This window comes from Macaca nemestrina, chromosome 2 (genome assembly GCF_043159975.1).
Source record: "Macaca nemestrina isolate mMacNem1 chromosome 2, mMacNem.hap1, whole genome shotgun sequence".
Taxonomy (NCBI): domain Eukaryota; kingdom Metazoa; phylum Chordata; class Mammalia; order Primates; family Cercopithecidae; genus Macaca; species Macaca nemestrina.
Window position 1 is genome coordinate 101,548,788 of NC_092126.1, and position 25,400 is coordinate 101,574,187.

Sequence of the window (25,400 nt, forward strand, 5' to 3'; positions counted from 1 at the left end):
CAGGTGGATCACCTGAAGTCAGGAGTTCAAGACCAGCTTGGCCAACATGGTGAAACCCCATCTCTACTAAAAATACAAAAGTTAAGCCGGGCATGGTGGCACATGTCTGTAATCCCTGCTACTCAGGAGGCTGAGACAGGAGAATCACTTGAACCTGGGAGGTAGAGGTTGCAGTGAGCTAAGATTGCACCATTGCACTCCAGCCTGGATAACAAGAGTGAAACTCCATCTCAAAAAAAAAAAAAGAAAAAGAAAAAAAGAAACACAAACATAGCCCTTAGGGTCTTAGTGCTCAGCCTCCAAGATCCCTTAGCTCCCTAAGCATTCAGAATGGCAAGTTATGGCCTGGCCAGTCAGACTCATATCAGTCCCAAGCCAGGCCTGCCTCTGAGCATCAACAGGAAAGGAGAATGCCTGTAGCAGGATCTGGTGACCTAGGGGGCCACAGGAGCAGGGATGTGGAAAGCACAGAGAGGCATGGTAGCACCAGGGGCTACCTCATCATATGCTACAGGGTCCCCAAGTCCCTGAAACTGGAGGCCAATTAAGTGTGTGTCTTCCAAAAGCTTTTTTCTGTCCTCCAATACCTATCTAACCAGTTTCCTATATTAAATTCTTTTTGTTAAAAATAACTAGTATGATTTCTTTTTTATTGGTGTAACCCTGATTCATACACTGGAGAATTGGGGTAAAGGATGAAGTTTTATCCAGACAAACTGGCTAGAATGTACTTCAGAGGGAGCTGAGCCAGACCAAGGGGCAGAGTGGGAGGGTCGGGGGTTAGAGGCAATGGTCAGTGTCAGGAGGTCCCAGTGATGATGGCGAGGGCATCTCATAGGCCAAGGCCTTCACCTGGGGAGGTGAGCAGTGGGTGAGAGCCAGGCTTGGGGGCGGGGCCAGGGTGATTTCTCATCTGACACAGCCTCCAGGACCAAACTTGATCCTAGCTCTGCCAGCCCCTGTTCCGGCTGTGCCCCACTCCCTGCCCGAGGTTTGATGGGCACAGATAGAGATGGCATCCACAGCCAGGGCTGAAAGGAGCCCTCCCAGCAAAGGCTGGGGGTGGTGGAGTCAGGCAAAAGTGAGAGAGTCTTCTCTGCCTTCAGGAAAACACAGGTCAGAGAGAATCTCTAATTCCTGCTGTGAAATCTTAGGAGGATGGTGCAAGCTCTGCTGGGCACCACCATCCATCCCACTCATTGGGTTTCGCTAGAAAGGAGAGTCCAACCAGACAGTAGAGGCTGGAATAGGGGCCTGGAACAGGCGGCCATCATCTCTACCCACTCCCTCCAGCCTCTGGCTCCTGGATACAGGGAGTCTGGGCCTGATGCTCCACTCTTATGGGAGCTCTCTACTTTGCTCTTCACTTCCCTGTTGCAGTAAAGTCAGATCACTAATATAGTGGCTTGAAAATGCAAATAAAAGAAGCCAAAAGTTGGCTGCCTTACTTTGTTTGTTTTTGAGACAAGGTCTCACTGTGTTGCCCAGGCTGGAGTGCAGTGGTGTGATCATGGCTCACTATAGCCTCAATCTCCTGGGCTCAAGTATCCTCCCTCCTCAGCCTCCTGAGTAGCTGGGATTACAGGCTCATGCCACCACACCCAGCTAAATTTTTCATTTTTTTGTAGAGATGGGATCTCATGATGTTGCCCACACTGGTCTTGAACTCTTGAGCTCAAGTGATCCTCCTGCCTTGGCCTCCAAAAGTGCTGGGATTACTGGTGTGAGGTGATGGCATGCACCTGTAGTTCCAGCCACTCGGGAGGCTGAGATGGAAGGATCATTTGGGCCTGAGAGGTTGAGGCTGAAGTGAGCTAAGATTGCACCCCTCCATTTCAGTCTGGGAACCAGAGCAAGACCCTGTCTTGAAAAAAAGGCGGGGAGGGGGGGAGTAAAATTTGAGCGTTGGTGGTTTATGATTCCATTTATTTAAAATATTTTTAGGATAGTTGACGTTTTTATTTGATTGATGCCTACTTGTTTAATTTCTGTACTCTAGTGCTTACAAATCCCAAGTCATGAGTTTTTTCATCATCTGCCCAGAGTCCTCTGCTGTAATGGCAGGCACTTGTGTTTCAATTCTGAGGCTTGCGTATCTGATTCAGTGGTTCTGTACGGTCATGGTGGGTTCTGTTTTTCTTCTCAGGCACTGGATATCATCTTGGAGAAGATGAAGGCTTCAGGCTTTGACTTCTCTCAAGTCCTAGCCTTGTCCGGGGCAGGCCAGGTTCGTTTGCAGCAGACTCTGTCTGCCATGTGAGGGTGACTGTCCTGGGCAGTGGTGCTGGTGTTGAAGAGATGGCTCCCCTTGGATGGGGAGCGGCTCATTCTTGACAGGCACTGCACAAATTTCACTGTGAATAAAAATCCCTACAACTATTTTACTTTGGAGGCTGTATAACTTGTCTCATTGCAAAAGGATCTGAGACAGTTCTTAGGAGTAAGTGTTATATAAAATAGGACTCTTGGTGAGAGAACTGAGTAGAGGTCCTCTAAAGGGGATGGAGGAAGCAATTGACATGAATTTATTATGACTGCTTGGGGGCACCACAATTGCTTTTCTATTTCCTGAAAGTAAAAGCAAAGTCAAAAATGATCCTAATAATGATAGTTGTTTCAGTAGAAGGAAGAGTATTAATAATGATATCAAAGTACATTGACTGAACACTTAGTGCATGCCAGATACAACTCTGAGGCCTTTCCAGATACCATCCAACTTAATCCTTACGATTCTACAGGGTGGTGCTGTGGAATGCTTGGTACACACGCAGGGCATCCTGTCTGGGTTTGATCCCTGGCTCTGCCATTCACAAGCAGTGACCTGGGATGCCTCATCTGGCATTCTGGTGCCCCCGTATTCTCATCTGTCATAGGGTCATTGTGAGTGTAAGTACATAGCACAGTGCCTCCTATTAATACACAGTAAGCATTATTAAAGCTTGGGCTTCTGCTATGATCATTAATATTTCCATGAGGCACAGAGAGGTGATGTCACTTACCCGAGATCACACCGTGCTGGGAGTGGGAGTCAGGACCCAAGTCCATCTCATCCAGTCCCTTGGTTGTGCTGGGATCACTTTTCTCCATGCTAGATTGCCATATTTTCAAATCCTTACTAGGATGTAACTAATTTTTCTGAAGATGCTTCTTCCTCCATGACCTAACAGGAATTTATTGTTTTGGTTCTTGTTAAATACAACAGAGATTCCCTGGGTGATCTTGTCTACTTCTGTCTCCCGAATCCCAGGCCTGGACACCCATCTCCCTCCTAGATATTCCCTGACCCCCATGACTGAATATCCCACAAATGCCTCAAACTTAGCATGTCCCAGACTGATTCCTACCTCCTCCTTTCTGGGTTCTTTCTCAGGGAATTCTCCCCATCCACCCAGGGCACAACTCAATTGTCATCCCTGACTCCTCCACCTTCCCACCCCACATCCAAGGGTCCTCATGTCCCACTGATTTATCTGTGACTCTTGACTCTACCATGTCTTCTCCAGCACTACTTGCTTGTCATTCTTCTCCAGGTCTCTACCGCAGCCTCCCTGCCTCCAGCCTACCTTCCCCGTGACTCCCACAAGCCCTTCATACATTCAACCCTGTCCACGCCACTCCCCCTGGTAATCCAGGGTTCCCACCACCTCCAAGATAAACCCCAGCCTCCTGAGCATGGTTTCAGGCACTCAGTGCTCAGGCTGTCTCCTTTCTCTTCAGCCCATCACCTACCCCCAACCCAGCCTCAGGCCCACTGCTTAGAATGCCACCCTTCCCGGGACCTGCCTGGTGCCCCTCACCTGCAGATTCTCTGCATGCAACACACTCTAGGACCCTTTGCTGATACTCACGACTGCTTCCACCCATCTGTACCCGAGCTGGTCAGGTGCCTCTGTTCCCACGGCCCTGTCGCTGCAGCTCCATAGGGTTTTGTAATTGTACACTTGTGTCCTTTTCCCTGACTCAACTCAAATAGCCTGAAGAACAGGGACGATAGTATCCTATTGATCTGTCCCAAGCCTGGCATGATCTATGTGCTTAATAAATGTTCGTTGAATGAATGAATTAATTAATGAATGGGGTGAGTGAATAAATAAATGAATTTCAGGTAATATTACAAGCAATGTCTTTAAATGCAGTTTTACAAAAGGTATCAAAATCCAGACCAATAATTAGTTCTTGGACCTTTTCTATAAGTTGTAGGGTAGACAGGGCAGAGTTCCCCCCCATTTTCTTGAAATGGAAACCAAGTCTCAGGAGGGTGATGAGCTCTGTGACTAAGTGGCAGGGGCAGGTGCGGAGCCCAGTTCTTTGGCATGTGGTCTGGGGTCTTTCTGTGTCTCCAGGAGGCTGTGACACCAGTGTGTGGTCATGTGAACATGTGCTTGGGTTTCCCAACAGCAACACGGAAGTATATACTGGAAGACTGGAGCCCAGCAGGCACTGACAAGCCTATCACCAGACCTCCCGCTACACCAGCAGCTGCAGGTAGCTGTGACTACATTGTGTGAGTGTGAGAAACTTCTGCAGAGTCCCACGTCCTGTGGGTCCTGAAGCCTGCTCATCTCAGTGTTGCAGCTATGCTCAGGCACCCTCACCAGAAGAGCTTTCAACCTCAGGCTTTTGGGGAGAGACCCCATTGGGCCAGTTCTAGCTTACAGCACAAAGGGCTATCCCATGTGTCTCCAACCAAGGTCACTTGGGAAGAAGCGTCACGACTGCCGTGATGGGCAGTGTGACTGCCAGCCCTGGGGCAGCTCTCCAAGTCAGCGGATGGAGCTTAAGCCTGCGCCTTTGCCCTCCTTCCCAGGACTGTTTCTCCATCAGCGACTGCCCGGTGTGGATGGACTCCAGCACCACAGCCCAGTGCCGCCAGCTGGAGGCTGCCGTGGGCGGGGCTCAGGCTCTCAGCTGCCTCACGGGGTCCCGTGCCTACGAGGTAGGCTGAGGATGGAGGGGGTGCAGGCAGTGGTCTGGCTACAGGCTCTGGAGGCATAGTGGGTGACCTGCCTCTGTGGGGATCACATGAGGTCGTGGAGGTGTTGGCCCTGCAGAGCCAGGAACAGGCACTCTGGCCCCTGGGTCCTGATCCAGGCCACCTGCCACCCTGTGTGTTCCCAGGCCAGGCTGGGTGTGCACATGGCTGTGCTCCTGACACGGAGGTGCTGTGCTTGGGGGTGAGGAGGGCTCCTCCTCTCATTGTCTGTAACCTGGGGATTACAACAGGACTTATGTTTTGGGTAGATTTGAAGTTGAAAGAAGCCAGTGCATGTAAGGCACTTAGTGCAGTGCCTGGCAAAGTTTAAAAAAAAAAAAAAAGAATGTCTCTGTTCCACTGGTTCAGCGATGTCCCCAGGGGTGATTGTGATTAGGCCAGCTTGGGTCTTATGACCCAAGTAAAAGTTTTGGGGATAGGGCCAACCCTACTTGGGCCACCTGAAATAACAATATGTGGATGGGGAAAATACCCCGATCCCCGCTCTGGTGCCTTGGTCAGAACAGTCACCATGCTGTGTGAAGAGCAAGGGTCATTCACTCAGTGTTGTCTGGTCCTGATGTGGGAGAGGCCCTCCAGGAAGGCCCAAAAGTTACTCACTTCTCTATCCTGTGGGTGCAGAGCCATTGTTTACTGCCTGAATATTTGATTACTAAGGACATTTGAAGGATTTAAAGGCCAAAATCCCATTGTTCAGTAGATATCAAGCAGATTTAATGCTGATTTTAAAAATATTCATTTATTAGAGATGGGGTCTCACTGTGTTGCCCAGGCTGGACTCCTGGGCTCCAGAGCTCCTCCCACTTCGGCCTCTTGAGTAGCTGGGATTACAAGCACACAGCACCATGGCCGGTTGGGGCTTACTTTTAAAAGCTTTCATGGTACCTACTCCTATACAGAGCTTGCTACAGTAAACTCGCTTTATGGAGGTGATTATTCATTCTGTGTAGGATTTGGGTTCCTAAGAATTTATATTTCTTTTCCAGCGTTTTACAGGAAACCAAATTGCAAAAATTTACCAGCAGAACCCCGAGGTCTACTCACACACGGAGGTTGGTTAAATGTTCCTGTTTGATTGAAAGTCACAGTTGAATTCTTCTCATAATCCATTAGAATAGATACATCTCATGTGCAGTGACTGAAAACATTGATAAGCAGACATTAACCAATGATATATTCGATGTGCTTTTTTCTCATTGTCAGGACATTTTCAAAGAGGAGGGGAAGAATGGAATGTGGGAAAGAGAAGTCAGGGGTTCTCCTGACCAGAAGGGTGAGGGTGAAGGTCCAGGTGGGAGCACTGGGGACTGACATGTTCCCGAGACCACCTGAGTAGAAGATCTGGGTGTCTGAGCAGGCTGTGTCTGCTCACTTTCCTATGTGGTTAACACAGGAGGACTACCAGGCACATGGCTGGCGCGGAGTCAGTGTTTTCTTTGGAAATGTGCAGGACTAGGCCTTTGTGTCCCCAGCTGTGGCCCTTCAGCCAGAGCCTCTGTCACAGGAACCCAGGTTCATTCCTGGCTCCACAGCTGCTGAAGCCAGCGCTTGTTGCTGCCTGAGAAACAGCCCCACACCCTGGCTAGTGATTTTCATCTTGTGATAAGGAAACGATCAGCTCACGTTAAACCAAAGCGCCTTTTTAATCTTAGAAATTAACATGTGGTGTATTATTTAATGATTCGAGGTTCCAGATTACTCTGCGGCATTAGCCACTAATGTAGGCTTTGGGTGGAGTGGTGAAAACCCTCCCTAAATTCTGTGTGTGGAACGAAGTTGGCCTGACCGAGGACAGGGGGTGATAACATTCTCTCCACAGTTCCAAAGGCCCACGATTCTCATGCGGAAGTACAGACCCTCAGGGTGGCATTGAAAATCCATCATTTATTTCTCTGGCTACTGCTCAGGGTCTGTGGCTTCTGAGGAGTCAGCTTTCCTGAAGCCCTGAGAGTGTCCTGGTTAGTTCTGAGGCCACACATCCACTTCCCTTGTGAGCAGAAGTAAATGCCAAGGAAATAGAGGAAGGAAATCCGGGCACACGTTCCCCAGCATGTGGATTCTGGATGGAAAGGCAGCTTCCCTAAGCCCTTTCTCATAGGGCTTTTGGCTTTTGTCTCTTTTGACCTTGGCAGTTTTATGGCCCATCAGAAACTGTAGAGAATGAATGCTCTCCCGAGGAGTCCGCTCATGGTATTCCAGCAGCTCCTATCTGAGATGCACAGTCTCCACCATTATTTGGGCATTTTGCTCAAAGTTTCCACTTCCCTCTCCAATTTTTTTTCATGCTATGTGTGTGTCAGAAGCATTCAGTAGCGCAGGGTGTGTGGAAGTAAGGCACCTCTCACTGTTTCTTTCCTTTACAGAGAATTTCTTTGGTCAGTAGCTTTGCTGCTTCTCTGTTCCTTGGCTCTTACTCCCCTATTGACTACAGCGATGGTGAGCCTCAGGGTATGGGGTGGGTGCCTGGGCAGCCTGCATGTGGCATGTGGGTGTGCAGGCAATGGGAGCCCCATCTACCCTGAGTGGGTGCCAATCTTGTAGCCCGGTCATCTATTGCCAGGAAGGAAGTGTATTCATTATCTTTTGCCACTTAACAAATGGCCCCAACACTTAGCAGCTGAAGACCACCATGTTTATTTTCTCACCTAGTGTCTGAGAGTCAGGAATGTGGGGGCAGCTTAGCTGGGAGGTACTGGCTTAGGATCTCCCACAAGGTGGCAGTCAGGCTGGCAGCCGGGGCTGAAGTCATCTTCAGGGGCTAGAGGATCCGTTTCCAGCATCATGCACAGGACTACAGGCAAGAGGCCGCAGTTCCTCACATGTGGACCTCTTTATGGGGCCATTAGTGACATTGCAGAGAGGGAGGGAGGAGACAGAGGCCAAGCAGAAGCTGAGCAGTCTTTTATACCCTAATCTTTAAGTGATGTGCCATCACTTTTGTCTCATCTTACTGGTCACACACTAAGTACAGCTGACCCAGTATAATGTTGGGGGGAACCTCACAAGGGGTGAAGACCAGGAGGTTGGGATCAGCAGGGGCAATCATGGAGCCTGGCTCCTGCAAGGAGCTATTAAAGTTTTTGTTTCACATTTGGTGAACTCATGAGATTTATGAGCTTCTGGAATCAAAACGCTAAAAAAATAAACTGCGGATGATGCCAGTGAGGGGGGAAAGCTGGGAGGAGGTTGCTGCAGGAACTCTTGGATGAGTCTAAGAGTGAGAAGCGTGTGGACAGAATGGGGGTGGAGAATGCAGGGCAGGAGCCCAGAGCCATCGACGTGGCTTCAGAATGGAGCCTGGGATGCTCTGAGCCTCGTGGGAGTTCATGGGAAGGTTTTGAGGGCTGTTGTGTGCCAGGCTTTATTCTGGTTTCAGGAGAGAGAGTGACTAAGGAGTGCTGTTAAGCTTCCCTCACAATCTGAAGGCGGCAACAGGGTTCCCTACAGCTAGCTCCGTAGAACTCAGACAGGCAGAACAGTCAACTTGGAGTAGCCTGCATGTCTACCCGTGTTCTGCACTCCTGCCACAGGGCTGATAACCGCAGCAGCTGCGGCGGGGGGCATTCCGGAGGTTTATGTTCCTTAGCCGCAGCTGGGCCCTCCACTCTGCTCCCCTTCACTCACCTGAGATGGCACCTCCTAATTTCACCTGGGCAGGTGACACCATCAGCATCCCAGCCCACCTCTGTCTGCCTCCACACTGGCCCAGTAGAGGAGGAGGTCTCTCCACCCATGCTCTGGGTTCCCTGTCCTTTCCCATCCTCAGGGAAGCCTTGGGAGGAGGATGTTTTAGGAAGGAGCTAATAGGTTGATCTCAGTGACCAGGAGGAAGTTTAGAGGACTCTGAGACCTTTCCTTGAAAGGTCAGATGAGATTGAGAAATCCCTGGGGGCTGACCTGGAAACCTAAGGGACATAGAGAGTGGTTACTGGTCAGTGTGTTGCTGCTAGTTCCAGGCCCCCTGGGAGGTCTCTGAGCAGCAGATTTCCAAGCTAACTGTAGTGTTTGAATTGATGAGGAATATTTGGAGGAGGTGTGGTGCCAGGTGTTTCCAAGGGCCCCTAGGGCCTCTGGTTCTCTGGTTCCAGAACAACACAAGCATGCCTACCTTCCATGAAGAAAGAGCTCCAGTACAAGTTGCGTCAAGAGAATTATCTGCTGTTTGCCAGATTTGTGCATTTTCACAAAAGGTCCGTTTTCAAGATGTGTCTGTTGTTTCCTTCCTTCCTCAGGTTCTGGAATGAATTTGTTGCAGATACAGGATAAAGTCTGGTCCCAGACTTGCCTTGGTGCCTGTGCACCTCATTTAGAGGAGAAGCTTGGCCCACCAGTACCATCATGCTCAGTTGTGGTAGGTCTCCTTTCTGGCGATGTGGCTCATTTAAGAGCTGGCAGCTACCAGGGAAGCACTGTAGCGCACACACACACACACAGACACACACACAGACACACACAGACACACACACACAGACACACACACAGACACACACACACACAGACACAGACACACACAGACGCACACACACACAGACACACACAGACACACACACACACACACAGACACACACACAGACACACACACACAGACACACACAGACACACACACACACAGACACACACACACACAGACACACACACAGACACACACAGACACACATACACAGACACACACGCACACACACACAGACACACACACACAGACACACACACAGACACACACACAGACACACACACACACGCTGCACACTCCCTTGTTCATTCACCCACAGGCATACACATGCAGGGTCTTTGGTTTAGCGTAAGATGTAAGTCAGTGTCTGGATCAGTGCCTTGCACATAGTAGGTGCTCAGCTACATGCCTTATGGTCGGCAGGACTTTGGGAAATTCCACTAGAAATTTATTAGCATAGGGATAAAAATGGCAGATGATTGCATAGCTAAAGAAAAAATGGACAGAGTGCTGAAATTCTAGGGACTGCTGATGAAGCTTGAAGGAGGCAGCCTTGGGGAAAACAGAAAGAAATACCAGCGGGGCTGGCACAGCACAGGCCCTGGCACTGGACAGCCTGGGACTGAATCCTGGTTCTAGCAGCTTTGTGACTTTGTCTCAGTTTCCTCATCTGGAACAAGGGGAATGATGCTGTTCATCTTACAGGGCTGTTGTGCAAATTAGATGAGTTAATATGTTTAAAGCACTTAAAATAGTGCCTGGTCCCACGGGTAATGGGAAAAACATTTACCCATCACGGCGGCGCCACCCATTTGCAGTGGACACCAGCTGTGAATGCGCTGGTGTGTCCTAGTTGGCCAGCCCTGTTCTCCATTGTCCTGTGGGCACAATGGAGTAGAGAGAGAGAGATCTGGGTCCTGCCCCTGGGGCCCTTTGGTGGGAAATGCTTACCACAGAGCCAGAACAACCAGAAGGAACTCTGGGTGGGAGAGAATGTTGGTGTGAACAAGGGAGAAGGGCACTCTGAGGCCTGGAGGGAGTCGTGTAACTGGGAGTCTTGGGCCATGTGGAGGAGGGGCTGCTGTGAGGACTTCTCATTGGGAGTCTCAGCCACAGAAGCACTTTTGTTTTCTTTTCAGAGACAGAGTTTCACCTTGTCACCCAAGTTGGAGTGCAGTGGCATGATCATAGCTCACTGCAGCCACGAACTCCTGGGCTCAAGTGATCCCCCTGCCTCAGCTTCCTGAGTAGCTGGGACCACAGGCGTGCACCACCATGCACAGCTAATTTTTTTTTTTTTTTTTTTTTTTTGAAACGGAGTCTCGCTCTGTCGCCGGGGCTGGAGCGCAGTGGCCGGATCTCAGTTCACTGCAAGCTCCGCCTCCCGGGTTTACGCCATTCTCCTGCCTCAGCCTCCTGTGTAGCTGGGACTACAGGCGCCCGCCACCTCGCCCGGCTAGTTTTTTTTTGTATTTTTTTAGTAGAGATGGGGTTTCACCGTGTTCGCCAGGATGGTCTCGATCTCCTGACCTCGTGATCCGCCCGTCTCGGCCTCCCAAAGTGCTGGGATTACAGGCTTGAGCCACCGCACCCGGCCCTTTTTTTTTATTTTGGTAGTGACAGAGTCTCACTATGTTGCTCAGATTGGGCAATTTTCCTGCCTCAGTCTCCCAAAGTGCTGGGATCACAGGTGTGAACCACTGCACACACCTGTTTGATTCACACTGACATGCTGAAAACAGCCTCTGCCACCATGAGGCAGAACATCAAAGCCAAACCATCAGCATCTAAAGTATGCCATGAGGCCAGCGCACGGAGCTGAAGGAAGAGCCATGTGGCCCTGTGGAAGCCGACAGTGCAGAACCCAGACAGACTGACGCCGGTCAGAAAGGCAGAGAAAGGGCAGATAGAAAACAGCCAAGCCATTGGGACTGATAATCCACACGTGGCTTTTAGTTGGTTGTGAAATTCAGAGCAGGCTTTGTTTGCCTTATGCGAGAACACTTGCCTCCAAGAAGGAGCCTGTGCGGACAAGCAGCTTGAGGATCGGGAAAGAACTGACTCTGAAAAGGCATTTTCATTTGTCACATAGGTGTCATGTGTGGGCGAACCAAGCAGGACCCATGTTTTTCATCATCCTTCTTTTTGCAGGTAGTGCTCAGATAGCCCTCCCTGCATATGTCTTTTTTGGATTACTTTCCTTAGAACGTTGTTCTCTGCACTTTCACGTCCAATTATTGTTTATCCAGTCGCTAGGGTGATAGAGCGAGTATGCGAGGCATTATCTGCTCCCATGAGTTTGCTTACTGGCGTCCTGTTACCTTTTTTTTTTTTTTTATGCTATATCAAGAATTTGGAGCTTCTAAAGCAAGCACTAGTTAGGGGTTGGTTTGTTTTCTCTACCTGAAATCTCAAGATCAGCAGTTTTTGAGATGACCTCATGCTCGTGGTTCCAAACCTGCACTGGACTTCTCTGGCGATTTGTGAACAGGAGGGACACGCCCAGTTTGTGACAGGGAGTGGTGTGACTCCAGGCTCTGCAAAACATTCCTTCAGCTCCAGTGACCTGGAGCCTGTAGCATTTTCGTGGCCTGAAGGGTGGGTGGCTGTGCTGGGCAGGTGGGATTTACCTCAACAGAGCACCTTTGCTTTATCCCCGTCCCTCAGGGAGCCATTTCTTCCTATTACATCCAGCGCTACGGATTTCCTCCAGGATGCAAAGTGGTGGCCTTCACTGGGGACAACCCAGGTGAGTATCTCGGGGAGTTTCTCTGTCTGATGAGCCTGACTGGGTCCATGCTGGACTTTTGAGAATTCCAGTCCAGCCTCTTGGTGAAGCCTTCTGTGGTCATTCCCCACCACCCCCACCCTGCGATCTGACTCCTTGTACCTGCCCCATCTCAGCTCCAACTCTGCCCTCAGGAGCTGGTCAGTCTGCTCTCTCTGGATGAAAACTGCTCAATGATTAAGGAAGGCAGTCTTGCCCACCCCATCCCTAACCTGTCTTTTCTGTTCCAAGATGAATAGCTCAATTCCTCCAACCCTTCCTCTAGGACATGGTTTTAAGTCTCTGCCCTGTCATCCGATCTGCAGCAATGACTTGTTTCTCGTCCAGACACCTCATCTCCTTCCCTAGCCTCTTCTCTTCCTCCTCTTCTCCTCTGGGTAGTCCTGAAGCCACCCCTGGAGGGGCCCTCGGATCTCTGAAGGAAGGCCAGGTGGGCTGCACTAAACAACACCCTAACTACTACCCCTCAGCCCCACCCCAGGAAAAGTCTTTTTCTAACGATCCATCAGATTAGGGTTACATTTAATTCTAACTAGAAAGGTTAATTTTTAACCCTAATTAGAAAGGTTACTTTCTGTCCTTTCAGTCTTCTTTCTGTGCTCATAAATAAGCATTGTTTATTTTAATCAACCTGGGCAGTATCTTTCTCATTTTAACAGTTGTCTAGAGCTCAATTGTCCCAGCATTTATTTCACCAGTCCCTTATGGATGGACGGTGGTGTTGCTTCAGTGTTTGGCAGTGCAAATGACGTTGAGATGCACATTCGGTCTCATCTCTTTGTTGTTACAGGATAAGTTCTCAAAGGTGGGATTCCTGGATCCAAGGCTTCTGACACACACGCTGCTGATTGAACCTCAGTGGCAGTGTTTGAGTGCACCTGTTTCTCACTCCCATTTCACCTTTACTCACATGTTCATTCACTCAGCATTTAGTGAGTGCCTATTATGTGCCAGGCCTTCCTTCAGCGCTGGGGCACTTCAGCAATCAAGGCAGATAAAGATTGCTGTTGTGAGCCAGGTGTGGTAGTGTGCACCTGTAGTCTTAGCTACTTGCAGGCTGAGGTTGGGAGGACTGCATGATCACGGAGTTTGAGGCTGCAGTGAGCTATAATCATGCCACTGCACTCCAGCCTGGGTGACAGAGTGAGACCCCACCTCTATATCTCAAAAAAAAAAAAAAAAAAAAAAGACTGCTGTTGTGGGCCTTGTGTCTAAGGCAGGGCACAGACAGTGAACATAACCTCACCCCCTTCTTTTCCATTACTGCCTGTGCTTTTCTCTGCTGTGTATCCTTGGTGTCTTGTCTTGGCCTCCTTGATTCTCTGCACTCCTGGGAGTGCCTGACAGTGGAGGGATGTTTGGACCCCTTCAGGGAAGAGACTTCACAGCTCAAATCAGAGGCCCCTGCTAACAGACTTCACCCCCGACCCCTATGACCTTCTCTTAGGGCCTCCTGAGAGCTCAGCTCCCCCTGCTCCTGCCACCACCCTAGGGTGTGGGTGGGGGTTGGAAGTGGGGGCTGTGCGCCTGCCTGGAGAGCCCTGTGGTTTGCTTTGTGGTTCCCACGTGGCCACCAGCTAACCAGAAGCTCCCCTCCCATTCTCAGCGTCGCTGGCAGGCATGAGACTGGAGGAAGGTGACATTGCGGTAAGGCGACTTCCCACACCCATAGGCTCTTTCTGTTTCCACGCTCACACCCACACTCTGATAAGTAGCAGAGATACTGCTGGGACCCAGACCCTGAAGGACCAGGATCTGGGTCCCTGTATATCAGAGTGTCTGCCAGTTCTAGAAGACAGTGGAGGGAGGGGATAGGGGTGCACATCTTTCTCAGAAAGTCATTGTTCTTTGCTAGATGGGCAAGACCTCTGCCTGCTTCACAGTGGCCAGTCTTAGTGCGTGCAGTGGCAGAGGGTCAGACCTGGGGCCAAAGGGCTGTGAGCAGCCCAGATGAATAAGGAAGACATAACCCAGGCCTTCCTACTTCTAGTGGGAAAGTTATGTGGGGAACCAGCCATCACCCAAACCATTATTTAGATGCAGTTGTGGGAAATCAGCACAGAAGATCCATGAAATCTGCATCTGGGGAGCTAACTCCTGGCTCATCTGGTGTGGGAGGGTCAGAAGTGGCTCTGAGAAAGTGGCCTTGCATCTGAGGTCTGCAGCGTGAGTAAAGTGACAGGGTTAAGGTGGGTGGAGTACAGCGCATCGCTGGCAGAGGGCAGTGTGTGTGGGCAAAGCCCAAGGCGCCCCGCCTCTGCCCATCTCTCCCCAGGTCAGCCTGGGCACCAGTGACACCCTGTTTCTCTGGCTCCAAGAACCCAGGCCTGCCCTGGAAGGCCACATCTTCTGCAACCCGGTTGACTCCCAGCACTACATGGCACTCCTGTGGTGAGCATGGGTGTTGGTTGGCACCATTCCCTGGGTGAGGAGGTGTGGGCAGATCTGGCACCATCTTGAGGACCCTAAGTCCTTCCACTAAGCTCTGGAATGACTCCCTCTACTTTCCCAGGCTCTGCTGGGCAGCTGAGACCCCCAAGGACTCACCGACTCTTGCTGACAGCAGAGCTGGGTGGGGAATAACCCAAGACCCTGAGTCCCTCAAGCCCGGGTTCAAATCCTATCCTCACCACCTATATCCTGTGTGACCTTGGGCAAACTCTGTAGTGTGGCATGTCTGAGCCACACTTTCCTCATGAGATGGGGAGGGCAAGAGCATTTACCGCACATTGTTGCTGTGACCTGTCCGGCATGTGGTGGACCCTCATAGCGGAAAGGACATCCTGCTTCCCAACAGCTCTCATGGAAGGGACATGCTCTGTGCTCTGACCACAGGCCTTTGGAGACCCGTCCAGAGCTCCTGAGGGAAATGGTTTCTGAGCTCCTAAGCCCTGAGAAGCACTGGAGAATGTGGCTAGTTAATCTAGCCCACCCTGCCTCATTGTGCCCATGGTAGAATGTGCAGAAACCGGAGCTCCCTGTCTCTACCTGGGGCTCCTCTGTGTCAGCCTCCTGTGTAAACAGCCTAAGATAAGGGCATTTCCGGTGCCTCCCAGGGACGTTCAGGGGCCTGGAATCTGAGGAAGCGCCTCTGATACCTAAGTTTCAGAGCCTGCTGTGCACTGACTAGGGCTTGTGGTCCAGCCTGACCTGCAGTCCCTCTGCCTGGGTCTCTTTACTGAAACTCATGGGTCCAGTGAGCAAGCACTGGCTCCTTCCTCAGAGCTATACCCTCTTCTGCAGCTTTAAAAATGGCTCCCTCATGAGAGAGAAGATCCGCGACAAGTCCGCGTCCCGTTCCTGGAGCAAGTTCTCTAAGGCACTGCAGTCCACAGAGATGGGCAACGGTGGAAACCTGGGTAGGCCAGTTGGTGATGCCCAAGCCTGTGAAGGGTCAGCAGCTGCCGGCTGGAGGGGCAGGGCCTGGGGCCCCATGAGCTGGGGGAGAGGAGGGCCGTGGAGAAGTCCAGGGGAGCGCTGTCTGTCTGCACTTCTATTCCACAGATCCTATAAGCTGGTGTGGAACCCTGTGTTCTGAGCGAGGGTGGGCCTGTAAGGCTGTCCTTGGCTTCTGCTCTGAGCAGAAGATCAGGCCATAGCTACATCTTCTGTCCCCACCAAGCCCCTGGTGACAGCATCAGACAGGGCAACCTCTGCCCTGGTGTATCCCCATTCACAGCCCTCTGCCCCAGGCACAAGGAAAAGTGCCCAGTGTCTCGGAAGGCCTGAGCGGGGAGGGGCTGTGCCTCCCTTGGTCAAACGTGTGTTGGTATTTTAGGATTGACTGGGCAGCTGCTTCCTGTTCAAGGCTGCCAAGTGAGAGTGGAAGAGTTGTCTCTGAGAAAAGCTAGCTCAGGGCTCCCTGGTTCCCTTCTATCCTGTTGGAGAGAAGAACTGAGAATATTCGCAGGTCTCATCTGGGGGATGAAAGAGAGCCAGGGGACCCGGGGATATGGGGTCATTTTGCCCTGTTCTACGTCTGTTGAGAGGCCGATCTTTTATTTTTTGACTAATGACAGCTGATGTCTTCCTGGTTTTATGTCAGGTTTTTATTTTGATGTAATGGAGATCACCCCTGAAATTATTGGATGTCATAGGTTTAACGCAGAAAACCACAAGGTACGTGTGCTGTTGGTATTGGAGTTACACTGGCTCCGTTTGTGAGTGTAAAATGTAACAATTGCCTATGAAATTGTGTGACTTTTAGGGACTTCATTCATTCACTCATCCGTTGATATCATACACACTTGTGGTGTGCCAGCGTGTAGTCTAGATCCTGGGGAATCTGCAGGACACGGTCCTTTCCCTCAGGGAGGAATGCAGAAAACCTGAGAGTTCTCTTCCAATTTAGCAAATGCTAACACTATCATTGAGTATCACAGAGCTTATTTCCTTGGCGAGTTTTATCCCGTACCCATCAAGAACACATGGATCTTGAGATCATTAATTTCCTCGTGGTTGAAAGAGCCACTGAGCCCGGGAGGTTCTAACATTTATTGAGCCCATTTGGTGCCAGGCATTGTGCTCATGGTTTTCTATATCTTCCTCACTTACTTTTCTTTTTTTTTTTAATTTTTTTTATTTTTTTGAGATGGAGTCTCACTCTGTTGCCCAGGCTCGAGTGCAGTGAGACGATCTTGGCTCACTGCAACCCCCGCCTTCTGGGTTCAAACGATCTTCCTGCCTCAGCCTCCTGAGTAGCTGGGATTACAGACCCAAGCCACCACACCCAGCTAATTTTTGTATTTTTAGTAGAGAGGGGTTTCTCCATGTTGGCCAGACTGGTCTTGAACTCCTGACCGCAAGTGATACGCCCCCTCCCAAAATGCTGGGATTATAGGTATGAACCACCATGCCTGGCTATCATTTACTTTTCAAAGCAATAGGCACTATTGTTCCTGTTTCCAGATGGAGAGGTTGAGACTCAGAGGCTCAAGGCTGAATAATCTGGCCAGAGTCACAGGTCATAGGTGGTGGAGGGGGCTCAAATCCAGTCCTCTCTGGCTCTGAAGCTGCTGTTTTCTTTCTCCTCCACAATGTAACCTTTCCCAGGAAGGATTTAGTTGGTTCTTGCTGCTCGAAATTGACATTGCTGTTAGATAGTCACTGGAGAGTCATCACCACATTTTGGGTTGTACCTGAGAGACGTTTCTGACCCCAGTAAATGGGGGGTTTATGTAAGACACTCTGTCTGGAAACTGTAACTGTCCGAGTTGGCATTGGGTTCAATGGCAGATGATGGCACTACATGTTGGATTATGAACGGAAAGCTTTGTATAAAGGAAGAAGTTCATTTCAATCTTCTGATGGAGAATCAGTTTGGTTTCTTTTATTAGAGGGAGAAGTTATGCCTGTTCTTTCATGCATATCAATCCTAGATTTGTCAAGGAGAAAGTAGTGTTCTTCATTCATTCATTCAACCAACAGATATGTATGATTGGTGCCAGGCACCCGGGACACAAAGGAGAACAAGACATCGGTGGCCCTTGCTCTCTAGAGCCTGCTGTCTAGGAGGGAGAGGGACAGTAGACGAGTGAATGAGCACGTACATGAATGCAGCAGGTGCTAAGGCTGGGAAGCAGAAGAACAGAGTGCTGCAAGGGAAAGCAGCTGGTGGGTGGGCTGGAGACTTACCCTGGGTGGGGTGATCGGGCCTGGGCCTCTCTGAGAAGGTGGCCTTTAGGTTGAGACCTGAAAGTACTCAGGATCTCACCATGGAAAGAGTAGGATAGACTTCCAGGCAGAGGGAGCAGCTTGGGAACTAGAAGAAGGTCGGTAAGATTAGAGTGTAGCTGTTCGTGAGGGGGATGGCGGCAGGTTCTAGCATTGGTCTCAGGTGCCAAAGAAGCAGGGGTGAGCCTGGGGTTGATTCCCATCAGTGCTAGCTTGAAGGACATGCCACAGGGGTGGGATCTCAGCGTAAGCTCGTGGCTGTCACTTATCTAGTATGTACTGCATTTTCCAGGCTCTGTTGTCTAATCTGATCATTGCAACAACCCTAAAAAACAGGCACCACTATTATCTCCATTTTGTTAAGAAAAAGAATGATAGCAAGACTAATGTAACTTATTAAAGATTGCAGAGCTGAATGGTAGACAGAACTTGATCTCTCAGCTGCCTGAGACTAAATTCTGTAATGTCTCTGACTCTTCAAAGTGACATGCATGTGAGGCTGTGGGCTTGTGTGCTTCAGTAGTGTGTTTGTGTGAGTGTGTGTGACAGGCAAAGACAGTGGTTAAAGAGCCCAGCTATGAGTTTCAAATCTGGGCTATTGTTTAAAAAGATCACACACAGACACGCACACTCGCACACACAGACACACACGCAGACAAACACAAACACACACACACACACACGAATGGACAACGAGAGTTCCTTACTCTGTGCCCACCTTTTCCTGGAGACAGGTCGCAGCATTCCCTGGGGATGTGGAGGTTCGAGCACTGATTGAAGGACAATTCATGGCCAAGAGGATTCACGCAGAAGGCTTGGGCTATCGAGTCAGTAAGTGAGCCACTGGCAGCATGTGTCCCAGGGTGGGGGCTCAGGGCCAGCTCGCACCCGGGGGGCCAAGGCTAGTGGGTCAATGTCTACTAAAGTTTTCTTTCAGGGGCCTTGTGCAGGAGGAAGGTGGAGCCTGACCTTGGGGATGGGGTGAGAAAGTGTGTCAGTTGGCACTTGTAGGCAGGCATAGAATAGCAGGTAGGCTGTTCCTGCTTCTCAGCTGTGTCCACAATAGCCTGACCTTTTGACCAGGACCTGTAGGACCTGGGAAAGGTCTTTCTGTAACCCTAAGCTCCAAGCTGCAGATGAGCTGTTTTGAGCTCTGGACTCCAAAGACATAGGCAGTGCAAGGTCTGGGGACATGAGTGGATCTTGTCCTTCTAGCCTAGCCAGGTCCCGTTGCCTGTGGGACACAGTCTGCGTCTTTCAGCTTGGACAGGGAAGAGGGGGATGTAGTAGCACTGTCAAAACTCAGAAGACTGATATCTCAGTTCATTTTCTGTTGCCTATAACATAATACCTGATCCTGGGTAATTTATAAGGAAAAGGAATTTATTTCTTACAATTACGGAGGCTGAGAAGTCCAAGGTTGAGGGATCATATCTGCTGAGGGCCTGCTTGCTAGTAGGGCTCTCTGCAGAGTCCTGAGGAGGTAGAGGGCATCACATGGTGAGGGAGCTGAGTGTGCTAGCTCAGGTCTCCCTTCCTCTTCTCAGAGAGCCACCAGTCCCATTCCCACGATAACCCGTTAATCCATTAACCTGTTAATCTGTTAACCCATGAATGGATTAATCCACTCATAAAGCCCTCATAACCCAATCTCCTTAAAGGCCCCATCTTTCAATATGTGATGTTGGGGGTAAAGCTTCAACATGAGTTTTGGAGGGGACACATACTCAAACCATGGCAACTGGCATGGAGAGGGCAGACCCGGGGCTGGGGGAGGCAAAAGGAGGAGGAAGGGATTTCTGAGAACTTGAGCTGTAGAATAATCAGCTTAGGGGGTCAGTGAGTTCCCTTTACAGAAGTTGTTGAAATGGTCTAGGGGTCTGTAAGGAGGTTGGACTGGCCACCTATAAAGTCCAGGTTTCTAAGATGTATTTGTCCCTCTGGGCTATAGCTGTTGTCACTAGAGAAGATAGTGAAGCTGCTTTGCTTGAGGGCCTTCCTATGACACTTTATGGACAATCCGAGTTCTATGTAATGTATATTTTATACCTTTGAATTGACAGAGTAAAATGATACTATAAAAATACCCACTAGGGAAACCTCCTGGAAAGCCTGTTAGACAGCATCTACTAAAGCTGAATACACGTCTAGCCAGCAATCTCACTTCTAAGTGAAGGCACAACAGGAATTTGTGCATGTGTTTACTAAAGATGTACAGGAGAACATTCATTGCAGCACTATGCTGAATAGCCCCACAGTGGAAGTGGCCCAGTGCCCATTAATGGTAGACAGGAAAAATGCATTGTGGTGCATTTGTACAACAGGATACTACACACAAATGAAAACGAACCAGCCTCAGTGATACACAATGAAATGGGTGAATCTCACCAAATGTAACACTGAGCAAAAGAAGCCAAACACGGACATACATATGGCAGGGTTCTCTGTACATCAAGTTCAAAAGCAGATGAAACTACAGGCCAGCCACAGTGGCTCACACCTGTAATCCCAGCATTTTGGGAGGCTGAGGCAGGTAGATCGCTTGAGTCCAGGAGTTCGAGGCCAGACTGGGCAACATGGTGAAACCCCATCTGTACAAAAAAATACAAAAATTAGCCAGGCGTGGTGGGCCATGCCTGTAGTCCTGGCTACTCAGGAGACTGAGGTGGGAGGATCACTTAAGCCTAGGAGGTTGAGGCTGCAATGAGCCATGAGACCCTGTCTCAAAAAAAAAATTTAAAAAGCAGACGAAACTATTTACTGTTGTTGGAAGTTGGGATAATTAGTAGTTGCCCTTCAGAAGGGGCCTGTGGGGTGCTAGTGATGTTCTGTTTCATGTTCCATGGGTGTGTTTAGTTTGTAAAAATTTATGAAGATTATAGGCTTATGATGTGTGCATTTTTCAGGATGTGTGTTCTAGGTCAATACAATATTTTAAAATATGTAAAATTACCACCATGAGCATTCCGAATGCCCTCATCCCACCACCCTAAGTGTAAAAAGACATTTCCCAAAGGTCTGCAAAGACTTCCAAGTTCCCTGAAAATGAGACTGGGTGAGCAGGGCAGGGATGGTGCTGGAGTTGGTGGAGTGCCTGGCAGGGGTCCTCTGGCTCTCAGAAGGGGAGCCCAGGGAAGGGAACAGCCCAGCATACAGGGAGAAGCAGTTAGGGTAGAAGGCCCCCATGGGCTTAGGAGGAGCTGATGGGATTGTGGCATTATTCCCAGCCTCTAAAGCATTTCTTGTGCAAAACAGCATAGAGTTACTTATCCTCTTAGCAAGCTTAAATGCAGAATCAGACCTGTCTTGCCACTCTGCTGAGTGATCACTGAAATAGACATACTTGGAACCAACAGAGGTTGCACACACGCGAGGACTCATTCTCCAGGCCGCCATGTGGACTGGCCAGCTCTAGTTTTCATTCTTGCCCAGTCATCATCTCATTTGGTTTTAATAGTGTCTAAGGGGAATAAAGAGGCACTTTGAATAAAAATGATTATTGTGATACTAACATCTGCCAGCATTTGTTGGGCACTGAGTTTGTGCCTGGCCCAGTTCCTTAGCAATTAATCTGTTTTTTTTTTTCTTTTTGAGATGGAGTCTTGCTCTGTCACCCAGGCTGGAGTGCAGTGGTGCGATATCTGCTCGCTGCAAGCTCCATCTCCCAGGTTCACGCCATTCTCCTGCCTCAGCCTCCCGAGTAGCTGGGACTACAGGGGCCCGCCACCACAACCGGCTAATTTTTTGTATTTTTTAGTAGAGACGGGGTTTCGCTGTGTTAGCCAGGATGGTCTCCATCTCCTGACCTTGTGATCCGCCCACCTTGACCTCCCAAAGTGCTGGGATTACAGGCGTGAAACACAGCACCTGGCCAGCAATTAATCTTTATTAACAACAGTACCTCTGAAGTAGGTACTGATATGATTCCCACTTCACAACCAAGGAAACCAAATCTTGCAGTGGTTAAATAACTTGGTCAGGACTGGCAGAGCTGGGATCTCAACCAAGCCATTCTGGCTCCAGATGCTGGATTCTCAACCACTGGCTGAACCTGCTTTTTTTAAGGAACAATTGCCCTCTTGATATTTATAGACACCATCAGGCATGATAGACACCATCTGGGCAGGGCTAATAAGCCATAGTTTTCAGCTTGTATTTCAGTGCGTTTCATGTTGTTTAGGTTGATAGTAAAAACAGTCAAACCTTGTAGCAAGTTTGAGAAATAAAGAAAAGAAAATGGGCCTAGTGCTCACACCTGTAATCCCAGCACTTTGGGAGGTGGAGGTGGGAGGATCACTTGAGCCCAGGAGTTTGAGATCAGCAACAGAGAGACACTATCTTTACAAATAATAGTAATTATAAATATCCCGGCGTAGTGGCATGTGCTTGTGGTCCCAGCTACTGGGGGTGGGGTGGCAGGGGGTGGCAGGAGGCCGGGGGGGTCGCTGGAGCCTGGGAAGTCAAGGCTGCAATGAGCTGTGATTGTGTCACTGCACTCTAGCCTGGGTGACAGAGCGAGACCATGTCTCAAAAAAATGAAGGAAAATGACTCATAATCCCATCCCCTCTCTCCAACCACTGGTACCATTTAGGGACATTTTCTCCCAGTCTCCTTTATGAGCTTATTTCCATACAGCCATAGTTTTGTTCCTTTGTACCTTATATGCAAAGGGTGTATACGAGAACCAAAGTTTGTCAAAAGTCATCTTTGTGGTGCTGCGTATGATGGCCAGGTTACTTTTCCTGCATTTGGGCACTGAAGGTGTTCTTGTTTTTTTTGTTTGTTTTCTTTTGTTTTTTTGGAGACAGGGTTTCACTGTTGCCCAGGCTGGAGTGCAGTGGCGCGATCTCGGCTCACTACAACCTCCACCTCCCAGGTTCAAGTGATCCTCCTACCTCGATCTCCCGAGTAACTGGGACTACAGGTGTGCACCACCACGCCCAGCTAGTTTTGTATTTTTAGTAGAGATGGGGTTTCACCATGTTGGCCAGGCTGGTCTCGAACTCCTGACCTCAAATGATCCACCCACCTCTGCCTCCCAAATCGCTGGGACTACAAGCATGAGCCACTGTACCTGGCCATTGTTCTTGGTTTTCCAACATGGAATCACACTAGAACATCTTCCATAGCTTGAATTGTTTCCCCAGGAGGATGGCGTTCCAGCGATGAAGCTGAGAGAAGCTGAGAGGTGGGGGCTGAATGTCTTCTCCTGGACAGAGCCAAGGGGCTGGATGGAAAGCAGCAGGGTCTTAAAACAACTATTTGTTTTAAAATACATAACGAATGGATGTCTTTTTATCATAAAAGATTCATGCAAAACAGAAATATGGAATAAGAAGCAAATGCCCCCTTCATATGCCTCTCAGACTCCTTTCCTTCCTTCCAGACTGTGACTTCCTTCCTGTGAATCATACGGCATTGCCAATATTGAAGAAGTTTTGATTTACAAAAATGGCAATTTCATATGGTTCAACCTGATACATGTGTATATGTGTATATATATATTTAACAGAAATGCTATTATATTCTATGTGTTATTCTGAGACTTGCTTTCCATAACAGTATGTACAGGTCTACCTTTATGTTTTCTAATGACTGGCATGAGGTTTGCTAAATTATTTTACAGCCCTAGTTGAAGGACGTTAAGATTATTTCTAGTTTTGTTTTGTTTTTGTTTTTGTTGTTTTGAGACAGAGTCTCACTCTGTTGCCCAGACTGGAGTGCAGTGGCACAATCTCAGCTCACTGCAACCTTCGCCTCCTGGGTTCAAGCGATTCTTGTGCCTCAGCCACCTGAGTAGCTGGGATTACAGGTGTGCGCCATACCGCCTGGCTAATTTTTGTATTTTTGTAGATATGGGGTTTTGCCATGTTGCCCAGGCTGGTCTCAAACTCTTGACCTCAAATGATCCACTCATCTTGGCCTCGCAAAGTGCTGGGATTGTAATTTCCACTTTCACCATCTCATTCTATGTCCTGTACCCTTGTCCCTAGTTCATTCTTGTTTGTGTGTTTTTTTTCCCTTGAGCATGTTAGCTAAAGTTTTGTATATTTTATTAAGCAATGTTAATATTTTGTTTTGTGCTCCCTTTTATTAATTTCTACTTTTATCTTTTTAAATGCCTTCCTTCTACTTTATGAATTTTTTTTCTTTTTCTGTATTTTTAAGTTGAAATCTTAGCTCATTTATTCCCATTCTGTATTAACTTCTAATTTGTGCATTTCAGAAGGCTATATGTTAACTTTATTTATGTAACGTATCTTTCATTTCTAAAAAGATAGTAATTTTCATCTTTTTATGCACCAATGAGTGAACTGGCCCCTTGTCCTTTTGGTATATCTTCCATCATTCCTTGAGCATTTCCATAGCTTCTAGCATAAAAAAAGTTTCAGGCTCGTCTTGTTTTTTCCTTGGATCAGCCCTGTAATCTTCCATTTATCCAAGGAGCCCTGACTCCTTTGAGTGGGGAGAGATGTTTGGATGCTGTCTCTGGATGCTCATTGCTACTGGGATGATGCTGTTCCCAGCCACTTTCAGTGGGCTGAGTTGGGAAATAGTAGGATATATATATATTAGGATATATATGTATGTAGATATATACATATACATATACATATATATATGTATATGTATATTCTGGAGGGGTCAGAAGAATCAACTTTGTCACTGTTAGGATAAGATACAAATATGGGAAGGAAGAAAGCCAGAATGAACCCCATGGTGTTGGACTGGAAGGGGAGTATATAGTGTATAGAGTATATATAGTGTATAGAGCATATATAGTGTACATATATATGTATATATGTATATGTATAAATCTACATACATATATATCCTAATATATATATATCCTAATATTTCCCAGCTCAGCCCACTGAAAGGGGCTGGGAACAGCATCATATATATAAGTCTGTATCTATACACACATTTACCTTTCTATTTATCTGTCTGTCTACTTCTCCATGTGTTGAAAAACATGAGTTCAACCCTATACACTCCACTTCCAGTCCAACACCATGGGGTTCATTCTGGCTGTCTTCCTTCCCACATTTGTATCTTATCCTAACAGTGACAAAGTTGATTCTTCTGACCCCTCCAGATTGCTGCCTCCTTGACATGCAGGCCCCATTTTGGCTTCTCTGCTTACCTTTACCTGTGTTGTCTCTGTGGCCTCTCTCCAGCAGCCTCTTGGATCTGCCCCACTCTGGTTATGTACTTACATGTGGCCCTTGAGCCACTTCTGTTTGCCTGTCTAATGGCTTTTTAGGGAAGGAAGAAAAAAAAGAAAGGTAGGAAGGTAGGCAGGCAATAAATATTTTTAAAGGGAAGAGTCCATTTACATTTAATGTAATTATTGAAATGATTGGATTTAATCCAGTCCATCCATTTATTTTTTATTTTTTTATTTTTTTCAATCCATCCATGTACAAAATGGATTACATATCAATTTTGCTTTTTCTTTTCTTTTGTTCTATATGTTCTTTTTTCTTCCTTA

The 25,400-nt window shown here is 48.5% G+C and overlaps 1 protein-coding gene across 13 annotated transcripts in view; it reads left to right on the plus strand.

The window, feature by feature from the left end:
- Window positions 1-25,400, plus strand: part of LOC105480202 (xylulokinase) — a 99,462-nt gene that overhangs the window by 23,465 nt on the left and 50,597 nt on the right. For all 13 annotated transcript variants that reach the window (XR_011619969.1, XR_011619970.1, XR_011619961.1 and 10 more), the window contains 12 exons: window positions 2,147-2,227; window positions 4,399-4,485; window positions 4,808-4,936; window positions 5,980-6,045; window positions 7,357-7,429; window positions 9,226-9,344; window positions 12,111-12,192; window positions 13,838-13,878; window positions 14,507-14,622; window positions 15,475-15,590; window positions 16,277-16,350; window positions 18,639-18,735. Coding sequence is in view for 2 of the 13 variants with exons in the window: in XM_011738767.2 (XP_011737069.1) it covers window positions 2,147-2,227; window positions 4,399-4,485; window positions 4,808-4,936; window positions 5,980-6,045; window positions 7,357-7,429; window positions 9,226-9,344; window positions 12,111-12,192; window positions 13,838-13,878; window positions 14,507-14,622; window positions 15,475-15,590; window positions 16,277-16,350; window positions 18,639-18,735 (1,081 nt within the window). In the remaining 11 variants the exon portion in view is untranslated. The remainder of the gene's footprint in view (window positions 1-2,146; window positions 2,228-4,398; window positions 4,486-4,807; window positions 4,937-5,979; window positions 6,046-7,356; window positions 7,430-9,225; window positions 9,345-12,110; window positions 12,193-13,837; window positions 13,879-14,506; window positions 14,623-15,474; window positions 15,591-16,276; window positions 16,351-18,638; window positions 18,736-25,400) is intronic.